Source organism: Dipodomys merriami, unplaced genomic scaffold (genome assembly GCF_024711535.1).
Source record: "Dipodomys merriami isolate MVZ:Mamm:240054 unplaced genomic scaffold, mDipMer1.0.p SCAF_9, whole genome shotgun sequence".
Lineage (NCBI taxonomy): Eukaryota > Metazoa > Chordata > Mammalia > Rodentia > Heteromyidae > Dipodomys > Dipodomys merriami.
Genome location: NW_027206512.1, coordinates 24509021 through 24520788, shown reverse-complemented (window position 1 = coordinate 24520788; position 11768 = coordinate 24509021). Strand labels below are relative to the sequence as shown.

Sequence of the window (11768 nt, the reverse complement as noted above, 5' to 3'; positions counted from 1 at the left end):
TGTCTTCCCTGCAATCGAGTTCTCTGAATAAATACAGGGGCTGACTTACAATTAAAAATAATGAGACCCTTCAGGGCCAATGTCCTTGCATGAAATAAAAGGGTGTGGACTAATTGCAGGAGCAGAGATTTTTTTTTTCCTCCATTTTGCTTCACTTTGATTGGTGGATTGGCACTTTAAATAAAGGTTTCTGATCTTCTCCGAATGAGAGGTAAAGAGTGAGTCCCAGGTACAGTCCAGAAAAAAATTTAATCTGCTTTTCTTAGAACTATCTTTATTGGCATCACCAGGCCCAGAGAACACAGTGAATGTCAGCATCTAAGGTAAAATGTGATTTTATGATTTCCATATATTACCTGTAAAATCTTTTTTCCTGTCTTCAGGCAGTCTTTATAAAGAATATTTATCTTTATTTGTAACCAGATGCTACATAATAGCTTATTGTAATCCATTAGAATGTTCCAGAAAAGTCATGACTAATACCCATCAAGCTAAGCAAAAAATAAAAATAAACTTTTATATATATCTTTTTAAAGGATTCATGATTATTGACAGTGTCTAACTTTTGAAAACTATTAAAAGATAAGCATATGTCTTTCCTAGTCAGATCTCTATGTAAGAGTTAAGAGTATTTTGAACGTATAGAATAAATTTAAAAACATAATTTATTTTAGTATGGAAATTAAATTTGGGGGCATATTTTCCACAAATATCGAGGGAAATTAAAATATTTTATTTACTCTAATTTGAGAAAATATAATTTTGGAATAGCTATATAAATAACCTATTAAATGTATATATGTATACTTATACATATATACACAAATAAAGGTTTGTTGTGAATGATTATTGGTTACATTACATTTCAAGTGCATGTCAAAATTTTTCCCATAAGTTAAAATACAAACTTCTGTGAATTGTACTTCATTATTTCACCAAGTGGAGGAATATTTTTTTAACTTCATAATCCATTTTAGGAAATAACGCACAGCATTTAAAGAATATCCGTAGAGATTTTCCCAAATTGTTTATTTAGATTGTAGGTCCATTGAAAAGTGCTTAGGTCTTCTCTACTTAATTGTCAATTCATTCCAAGGACCTTCTGAATACAAACCAGTTGTTCAGCAATATTTGGTGATTTTTTTTTTTAAGCCTGATCATTTTAGAACAAAGATACTTATTTTGTAAAAACGTCTTTTCACTATTCTGAAGTAAAAATCCATCTGATTTAAAACCCAATTGTGTTTTAGATTCCACTTTTCAAAATGAAGGACCTGATATTGTTCCTGTGCCTCTTGAAAATGAGTTTTGCAGTGCCGGTAAGTCTAGCTTCCAAATGGTGCCCTAGAGGGGCTTCTGATTGTTGGGTACCAAGCAGTCCTGAAGGGGTAGAGCACCTATGCTGTGACTCATTTAAGTAAGTAAGTAGTATAGTTCTATTGAATCACAAGTCATAGTAGCCTAGATGCTTGCCTTACTATCAAAAAGTAGGAAGTCAAATATATAATTTATCTATTCCAAACAATATTTAAAATATCCAAAAGACAGCTTCTAAACCTTATTTCACCTGTTTTTAAAGTCAAAAGATTTAGATGGTTTCCACAATGTCATGGCATAATTTTATTATCATTTCCTTGCTATGATTATGAAATCAGAATAGAAAAGGGAAATTTCTCTGAAAAAATGGATTTTGTTTTAATAAGGAAATTATTAGTCAGATTACTATGGTTTCAAAACTAAGCTAGATATTCCAGTCAAAACTAACAAAGAATAAATTTACTTTATAGAAACTGTGTGACTTAAGGTTAAAACTTCTCAGATCAAAACATGTCAGGACAATGAGTTTCACATGTGATGATTTTATCACATATCCAAAGGATATATCTCATATATCAAAAGTATATATCACCTTCAAATTCAGTCCTTTGAGTACTGAACTATTCCAGCCAATATTATACAATTCTGTTAACCTCATTTCATATCTACATGACAAGACTTTGTCTCAAGGAAAAAAAATAGGCCTAGGGATGGAGCTCAGTGGTAGAGAACTTGCTTTCTTGCTTGGCATACCCATGGCCCCGTGTTTGATCCTCAACACTATGAAAATAAAAATCCAATTTTATTCTACCTCTTATTTTCATTCTCCTTTTATTCACTGCTATTTGTGCTTATTAGTAAGTGAAATAAGAATTCTTTAGAAAGGGAAATACCTTAAAATTTTAAAAAGCTAACGATAAATATAGTTACATTTTTAACAGCTTTTTAGTGGCTACATTAAGTATAACAGTATAGTAGTTAGTGCTGACACGCATTTTACTTAAGGAAAATATCTTAGGTATATTCTTAAAATATATCAACAATCAGATACATAAGCATTGTGGAGGACTTGTTGAAGCCTTCTGAATGGAAGGCAAGTTGAGTTTTGCACATGATTTTCTCAAGGCCATGTTCCCAAAACACATGCATAAATCAAAAGCATGTGGGTTTGCAGAAAGCTCATGAGATTCAGATTTCTATGTGAACATTTTTAAGAATATGAAATAATATTAGTTTTATATTTTGTTAATTTATTGCTCATTATGTTCCACTTTAAACTATCCTAAATTTTGCTTTTAAAACAATGTAACATTAAGATGCATTCTAAAGATAGATAGCTCATGGGGGAATGAAATTATTAAATATAATAATTTTTCCAAATAACTGAAATTTTTCAGTCTATCCAAAAGATCAAGTTATTTCCATTATAAATTAAAATGATGGCCTCTGCACCAGCTCTGTGTACTGGGGTAACTTTCTATTCCCAGAGTTAAGAAAGTTCCCTATTGGGCTAGGAAGGTGGCTCAGTGGTAGAGCGCTTGCCTTGCATGCATGAGTCCCTGGGTTCGATTCCTCAGCACCACATAAGCAAAAAGAAAAAAGCTGGAAGTGGCACTGTGGCTCAAGTGGTAGAGTGCTAGCCTTGAGCTGAAGAGCTGAGGGACAGCGCCCAGGCCCAGAGTTCAGGCCCCATGACCAGATCACCCCCCCAAAAAAAGAAAGTTCCCTATGAAGGGCGCTCAAAATTATTTTTATTTCTATTTAGGCATTTCCTCAGCAGCCTGGGACACAGGGTATGGCACCACCAGGCATGGCTAGTTTGAGCCTTGAGGTATGTATTACTAGAATTTTTGTATATTACCTTTACACCTAACAAGAAATTTATGGTCAGATCTAAAGAAGTTAACAACATTTTACTCCAACTTTAAACTCTCAGTTGTTTTACTTTTTAGAGCATCATTTACATATAAAATCAAAGTAATATTAATATTCAATATTCAGTATACATCATATATACACATCAACGAGTTTCTACATTAAAACATCTTGCTAGATAGTCACAAATATTTCATAAAAGCTCTGTTGTCATGTTTTACATGATAAAATAAATTTATCTAAAAATAATAAAAAGAAAATGTATCTGTAAAAATTTGTTCATCAGGGGCTGGGAAGGTGGCTCAGTGGTAGAGCGCTAGCCTTGAGCTGAAGAGCTAAGGGACAGCGCCAAGGCCCAGAGTTCAAGCCCCACGACTGGACCCAAAAAAAAAAATTTGTTCATCAGAAGTCTATAAAATGCATTAACATTGTATTATGATATATATACTATATACCAAAATTTTTCACAGTATCAATTAAAATTTGAGAGAAATACAAGATCATAAATATCACAATTTTCACAAGGTCTTGTAAAGTTTCCTTGTAGCATGACAATCTTAAGGCAGTGTATATATGTCCAAGATGTTAATTTCATGTGTAGGCTAATTTTACTGAGATTTGTTTTATTTTGCTTTCTGTGCCTTTACTTTCTAGCTTAAACTAAATCCAAAGCACTCTAAATCCCTTTCCATTAAAAAAAAATGTGAAACTGGCTTTCTGTAACAGTAGTTACACACTTCACAAACTATTCAGATATCATTTCTTCCAATGTTTGTGTATTTATTATTTTGAAGTCTTTTTTTATTTGGGGTAAAATGGTGAGGGCTGATTTGTTTGCATGCTCTTCCAAATTCCTCTTCAGGATGAGTTTATAAGATATAAAGTAATTGAAGAGGGTAAAAAATAGCAATATTTTCATAAGTTCACATATATTCCAGCTTAATGAACTATTTCCCATGTTTCAGTGCAACTCGCACTTAACTAATAATTTTTCTTTTCTAATTAGTGATAAAAGCCAGATCATTGCTTTAATAGAACAATAACAATGGCAAATCCATACTTACAGTTGTATCTTTCAGAGATGATTTGTGTCTACAAAGTTGTATCTTCAGAAATAATTTTGTTTTATACAAATTGACCCACCTCAACATTGTGTTGATAATGTTTAATTTCATGAGAAATCAGTGAGTCAAAATGACAGGTAATATGTGTCACAAATACTAATATGTAGCCTTTTTTTCTTGACAGACAATGAGACAGTTGGGAAGTTTGCAAGGATTAAATGCACTTTCTCAGGTAATTATATTTTCAAATACTTATTACAAATGTAAATGGTGGTGGCTGTGATATCAGCAACACCATAAATCATAAAATTGATAAATACACAAGATACTAAATACTGAAAGAATAAATAACTGAGGTAGCTTAAAACAAAATAAAGCATACTAACAAAGGAAATAATAACAGTAATGGTCTTCATTCAGGAGGCTGATACAGGAGGATTGTGAGTCTGAGGTCCCTAATGATTTCATTTGGATTACTCTGTCTCAAAAAATAAAAACAAAAATGAAAAAAAATACTGAATTTTCTTTAGTCAAATTTTTAAAATATCCTTTCTCACGCTATCAATTTTAATAAATGGCCCAAAGCACACGTCTTAAAAAGATAAATTTCAAACAAGTTTATATGAGTATTACAGTCAGAACCAGTCTATTTTACATTAAACAGCATCATTTTTTAATCTTTAAGTTCACAGTATATGTTGAAATATAAACATGTTCATTGTGTCCTCCATGTCTGCAGTATTCTAGATTTGGCTTTGGAAAAGCACTCAATTCTTTGTGGTTGCATGGTCTCCTACCACCACCAGCCTCTTTCCCGTGGATGAGACCAGGGGAACACGAAACTCAACAGGTAAGTTAATTTCATCTATGTGTTTAAAACTTCAAGCTCTAAATCTTTCTTCACTTGCTTTCTTCAATGTATATCTACCCACAGTAAAGAACTAGTGCTTAACAAAAATTATCCTAAAGCCAAATAAATAAAATCCTATACTATTCTTAGGAAAAAATTAAAAATTTCATTTTCATATTTATTTCAAATAGAAAAATATGGCCTCTAAAATATAAGAGATTTGTTGAAGGTATTAACAATCACAGTAAACAGTCTTCAAAAGTGAAAATAGATTGTATTCTGAACCATTTTCATTTTAAACAAAATTGTCCAAGTTATTCAAAAGCTAATTTCAAATGATGGTAGGAATCTGGTTAAAATACCAAAACCACATCTACATGCCAGTGGCTCACACCTGTAATCCTAGCTACTCAGAAGGCTAAAATCTGAGAATCACAATTCAAAGCCAGCCTAGTCAGGGAAGTCTGTGAGGCTATTATCTCCAATTAACCACCAGATAACTCAAAGTGGAACTGTGGCTCAAGTGGTAGAGCTCTGGGGGGGGGGGGGGGACTCAGAGACAGTGCCCAGGCCCTGAATTCAAGCCCTATGGTTGGCACACACACACACACACACACACACACACACACACACACACACACACACACACACACACACACACACACACACATACCATGAACCCTTTAGAAATCAGTATCAATGTTAACCATTATAGATTAGGTGCCAAATAAATACATTAACAAAACTGTAATTTGGGAGTGAAAGTAAAAACAGTTTATAAGGGCTGTGAGGCTCAGTAAATTTCAAATCTGATTAGAGAAAAGGACAACATATTCCAAGGTACTCAGTTGTAACACAGAAGTAACAAATCCCATGTGAAAGTATAGTTATGTGCAATAGTTGAAGGGGCAAAGCAGAACCAAATCATATTGGGATTCCCATTTTTATTTGGGGAGTTTGTAGTTACAAACAATTCAGAGCCATTTTCCAGAAGTAATTTCTAAAACAGGCAAAAAGCCAAACACAAACTTTTAATTATAGATGCTCTTCCATAACAAGAACATCACCAGGTCTCATTGAAAGATAATAAATTATGGTAGTGGCAATTGTCTCCAAACTGGACTCCATGAGGAAGGAATTTGATTGGTATTTTATTTGACTCCCCTTTTAACTTTTCATTAATAACTAAATTAGTATTAAGTACTCACTCTGTGCCAGACATTTTTAAGAAGTCTGTTAATTAGGTCAAAATACAAGATCTATAAAAATACAGTAATCTCCCTCAGTTGAATGGAGAACAGATATTTATTACAAATATTTATAATCCCCTGAAGGAGAAAAATAAACATACATACAGGTAGTCATGGTAACCCAATAAAGGAAATAACTCATTCTACCAGAAAGTTAAGGTATATAGCTTTCTGTCTTTGCAAGAAATAATGTTCTTAAGGGAGGTGAAGGGACAAACACACACGAAACTTTCTCCAATACCATTGACTCTGCCACCTGTGTAAACTCTGTTTCCAAACAATTCTCCTTATCTTCTTTCCAAATAAAAAGCATCCAAAGCCCTTTGGCTGTAGAAATTCTAGTCACCACAGTTCAATAATCTATCCTTTCCTGACACTCTTTTCAAATTTCTCTACAGTATGAATATTCTTTGCCTGTGCATCCCCCACCTCTCCCATCACAGCCACCCCTGCATCCTCAACAGCCAGGAATGAAACCCTTCCTCCAGCCCACTGCTTCAACCGCCTTCCAGGCCACAGTCCAGAAGGGAGGTCCCCATCCTCCAATGCACCCAGGACAGCTGCCCTTGAAGGATGGAGAAATGCCAGCAGTTCAGCAGCAGGTGGCACCATCGGAGAAGCCACCAACATCCGAGGTGATTTGTTTGTCTAGGGTCAAATCGGGTTGATCTAGTAAACTAATGGAAGAACACTAATTTGCATGTGATATTTAAATAATCACAGCACTTGGGCCCCTAAAATACAAACATATTGCTTATTTGTCTTTTATTTTGAGGCTGTATTTTGTAATCAAATATAAATACTCATTTCTGTCCTTTGCTCTCAGAGATAGTGGATCAGTTCTTGAAAGATTTAATGACTTTAAACTTTGGTTTCTTAGTTGCCAAAGATGACAGGTTCCATAGGAAATAGGGGCTATATATACCTCAAAAGACTAAAAGAACATAAAACAGAAATATATTTTATATTGTTTTCTTGTAATTGCAAACAAGATAAGTGCATGTTCCGTTTGTTTTGTCTCTTTTGACTGGTAACTTCAATATTTATGGTATAGATGCCGCTAATGGATTTTGCTGGTCAAGAACTTCCAACAGTAAGTACAAATCTCAGTGATAAGCTCCTTGAAAAAAATAATCGCTATAGGTCAAAAGGATTTGAATGTAATTTTTTAATTATCTCATTTATTCATGAATATGAAGAAATATTTACTTCTGAAATATTAATTTTTCATACTAATTTTCTGCAAATGTGTTTCATATAATTCTTAGAAATTTGTGTAACAGAACAATGCAAAAATAAAGTCTTCTATCTTAAGAAAGAGAGAAAGGAAGGAAGGATACTGTAATGAGAATTTTCCTGTGAGAATTATTTTTTTATGTTTTCTACCACTTAAAGGTGTTCCATTTAGCCCGTTTGATATCTCGGGCACCAATACCAGACAATAAACCAGCTACAGTAAGTTTTGTTTTTTAAAATATCACTTCTCTTAAACTTAATTATAAGGTTTTTTACGCTGGAAAATGCATTTTTATAACTATTTTATTTTGTTTAGCTTTATCCAGGAATGTTTTATATGTCATATGGAACAAATCAACTGGTAAGTCCCTATTCTAGAAAAAGTATTTTTTAATTAAATATTCTTTTAATGGCTAGCATTATAAAATCTAGATACTACATAAGCTGTTCCAAATAAATTCCTATAGTTATTGAAATAGTAAGGTGGTGGCATTCTTATTCCAATCATTCTAGCCAAAGATACACACACACACACACACACACACACACACACACATACACACACACACACACACATAATGACATTAAATAGGCTACATTTATTCAATAATGATCCAACTCTCCTCTGCCTCTGAACACAGCATTAATGTTGAGGCTTTAGGGAATAATACTAAGAGACTTTTAACTTTGTCATGAGTAGATAAGAAGATATTAGAAGGCAGCTGGTTCAAAATGTGATGCACTATTTCTTTTTGAACAGAATACTCCTGCCAGACTTGGCTTCATGAGTTCAGAAGAAATGCCTGTGAGTAGTATTTTCTAACTCTTCTTAAAATAGTGGCCAGGGAAAACATTTACAGGTAACTGTCTATAAGAAACACTGGCCATTAAAATAGTCAAAGGAGCATAGGACTCAAATTTTTTCACTCCAAAATCAAAAGCTTGATTCATTGCCTTCCCTACACAAGTCATTCTTTTTGTTTTTCTTCCTCTTCTTTATTTTTTTAATTTTTTTATTTCTTTTAATTTTCTGGTGCCCAGGCTGGACTTGAACTCAGGGCTTGTTTACTATCCCTGAGCTTTTTTGCTAAAGGCTAGTGCTCTATCACACGAGCCACAGCTCCCTTTCCAGTTTTTTGGTGGTTAAACGGAGATAAGAGTCTGGCAGATTTTCTCTCCCCAGGCTGGCTTTGAACCCAAATCCTCAGTTCTCAGCCTTCTGAATAGTTAAGATTACAGGTGTGAGCTACTGACGCCCAACTATAAATCACTGTTTTCTACGTAATGACCATTCTTGAGCATAGTGTTTTGCTCAGTTCCTTATATATAAGAAGAAGAGATACTTTCACTCAAAAGCTATAATTGAACTGTGAACATTTCAAACCCAAAAAGATATACATAATTCATTCAGAGTTCCCATTCCTTTTAAAACCATTTATCCACCCAAAAGTTTCAACAGGGGCACAAAGTAATCCAGACTTCAAAATTAAAAGACCAAAAAGAAAATTAATCAAGTATGAAATTTGATTACTATGAACTTCAAAATGTATTAAGCAATAACACTATTTGTTTACAAGTATACCTGTGTATGTTTGCAAGTTTCAGATTTGAGATAAACTCTAATAACTTGACTTTTCCCCTCAGAAATTTCTACCTGTTACAACTATTAGAGCACAAAACAAAAACTATAGTGAATTAACAAGACATTAACTATATAGCCTATTGAATAAATAAATATACACATATGCTAATCACTAAGAGAATACTCACATCTAAAGATTTTTAGTGCCTTCTGTGTGCCAGATACATAGATAGATACTATAGACAAGATAAATATTCTCAATGATCTCAATAATCTAATGATGGAAAAATATATACAATAAAGATAATGTTAAATTCCAGGAAAGGAACATTTTATTAGAAGGAAAAAGGAAGACAGGAAAGATAGCCCAGATTAGAGATTCATAGTACAATCTCTGGATGAGACAATAGGACAACTGAAAGTTAGTAAAGAGACAAGAAAAGAGAAAAGGAAAGTGTATCATATTTATATACTAACATAAATAGCTGAAAATTAAAAATGCAAGTGCTAATTACTATCTTTAATATTAGGTTATTTATTTTGTGCTTCATTTATGAGAAGCATAAAATAAACATTTTTAAAGATCGAGTCAGGTTTTAATGAGCCAAAACTGCAAGAAAATGAGAATATGTGTATACAAGTTATATAGCCCTGCTCACTTGCAATTGGTTGCAGATTTTGGTTCCCATATTTCTAGTAGCACAGGTAGAAAAAGAACCAAGGTTGAATGACCACAGAAATAAAATATTTTAGTTCCTCCAGAGAAATTGTAATTTGTTAAAGAAGGAATGTGAGGAAGGGAGAGGGAGGGAAAGAGGAAGGGGAAAAAGAAAAACTCTTCTATTGAGGCTTCATCCATTTGGAGCCATGGGTAAGAGCCTTAAAAACGTTCCTCCATACTGCTAAGGATTTCGGTATTTCTTTATCATGGTAGTATCCATTTCAACTTCTTGTTGCTTTCTTAAAGTTAGCATGGTGAAAAGCCTCTATCCTTCATAGAAATGGCCTTTCTTTCCACAGGTAATCCACTCCATTCAATTTCAAAGCTAAAAAGTATGCTTTCACAAAACTATCTACTGAACACTGTTTCCTCTATCAGATTTTTTTTTAAATATTGCTTCTCAGGAAATTTGACCGGGTATAATTACGTGGCATTATTAACAGTATGTAATAACAGTATCTTTGATAAATGTTTATTTTCCAGGGAGCCAGAGGCCCAATGGCCTATGGAGCTATGTTCCCAGGATTTGAAGGCCTGAGGCACACCCTTAGAGGACTAGGCCCCAACACAGCCAAAGGAGGAGACTTTACTCTGGAATTTGACTCCCCAGTGTCTGTAACCAAAGGAACCAAGGGTCCTGAGAAGGGAGAAGAAGAGCCCCAGGGGTCCCCTCTGCACGAGGGCAACCCAGAAGGCCCAGCTCGCCTTTCCCATATAGCATCTGGTGCCCATGCAGGGCTCCTGGGTTTCCCTGATGACAACATTCCCAGTCTGGCAAGGGGCCCTGCTGGCCAAAGGCCGGGATCCCCTGGGGTCACCCCAGCAAACACTGATCCACTGATGACCCCTGAATTGTCTGAAGTTTATGATGCCTATGGTAGTGATGTTACCACACCCTTGGGTGAGGGCGAGGCTACCATGGATACCACAATGTCCCCAGACACTCAGCAAACATTGATTCCGGGAAACAAAATGCACCATCCCCAGATGGTACATGATGCCTGGCGTTTCCAAGAGCCCTGACAGCCTTGATATACCAGCTACGTTCTGTATGCACAAGCTTCCTAGCTTTGTCCTCATAGTGTACCTTTTTGCTAAAACACTTATTACCCTCCTGCAGCAAAGGCATTAAAAAGCACTAAGCATGTATTAATAAATACAAGTGGCTAGAAATAGTGTAGGTCCCCTTCTTGCTTCCATTCTCTTATTCAAATAAAATGTGTCAACTGTCTCTGTGATGTAGACAACCTATTAACAACATTAGAGCAAGCCTAAGGCTCAGAATTTGCTAATCTTGTTTCCTAACTGTCTTAGACATAATAGAATTTCTCTTACTAGCATGATACTATTATATCAAGGAGAGGGGGCACCACTTTTTCCTTCGAACAAAGGAATTTTAAGATATTGCATTTAAGCATTATTAAATGAGGATTGGTGGAGGACCCCTGGCTGGTATTACTGGGTTTAATATATTGGATTTAAAGTTCTCATGTGTAGAAATATTTTATTTAATCTAGTAAAAGAAAAAGCAATTAGCCTATTTTAAATAAAGAATTTTTCTCACTGAAAATATCAGGAATCGTATGCTTATTGTTTATATATGTAAATAGTTGAGAAAAGCATACTCATCCTTTCTATTTGCTATTTACTAACTCTTTTTATATAATTCATTAATTTTTAGCAGCTAAAGTTTACTGATTATTTACCTAAGTCCAAGGCATGGTGCTAGGTATCAACCATGCAGGACTTTCCTTCAAAAATTACAATGGCTATGACATTAATCACAATAAAAACAAAAATAGCCATACTCAATTACAACACATATATTGTCTCAAACTAACACTGCACATCCCACATTCTGTGAAAAGACCTA

The 11768-nt window shown here is 34.3% G+C and overlaps 1 protein-coding gene across 2 annotated transcripts; it reads left to right on the top strand.

Annotated features, from left to right (window-relative positions):
- The first annotated feature begins 308 nt into the window (after positions 1-308).
- Ambn (ameloblastin) lies at positions 309-11352 on the top strand. 2 transcript variants are annotated; one of them, XM_070012265.1, is made up of 11 exons: positions 309-323; positions 1251-1319; positions 3083-3148; positions 4441-4488; positions 4996-5106; positions 6800-6991; positions 7411-7449; positions 7752-7811; positions 7909-7953; positions 8353-8397; positions 10379-11352. In XM_070012265.1, the coding sequence occupies exons 1-11, from the start codon at positions 309-311 to the stop codon at positions 10916-10918; spliced, it is 1230 nt and encodes a 409-aa protein (XP_069868366.1). In that variant the 3' UTR covers positions 10919-11352. The 2 variants fall into 2 exon arrangements, with proteins under 2 accessions (XP_069868366.1, XP_069868365.1); XM_070012264.1 differs by having other exon boundaries at positions 6755-6991.
- Positions 11353-11768: the final 416 nt, after the last annotated feature.

What these genes read in the sequence shown, in the direction of transcription:
- Ambn (XM_070012264.1), top strand. An exon ending in TGGCTAGTTTGAGCCTTGAG is followed by an intron (nt 3,149 to 4,440) that starts GTATGTATTACT and finishes TTTTCTTGACAG; the next exon opens with ACAATGAGACAGTTGGGAAG. An exon ending in CTGGTCAAGAACTTCCAACA is followed by an intron (nt 7,450 to 7,751) that starts GTAAGTACAAAT and finishes TACCACTTAAAG; the next exon opens with GTGTTCCATTTAGCCCGTTT.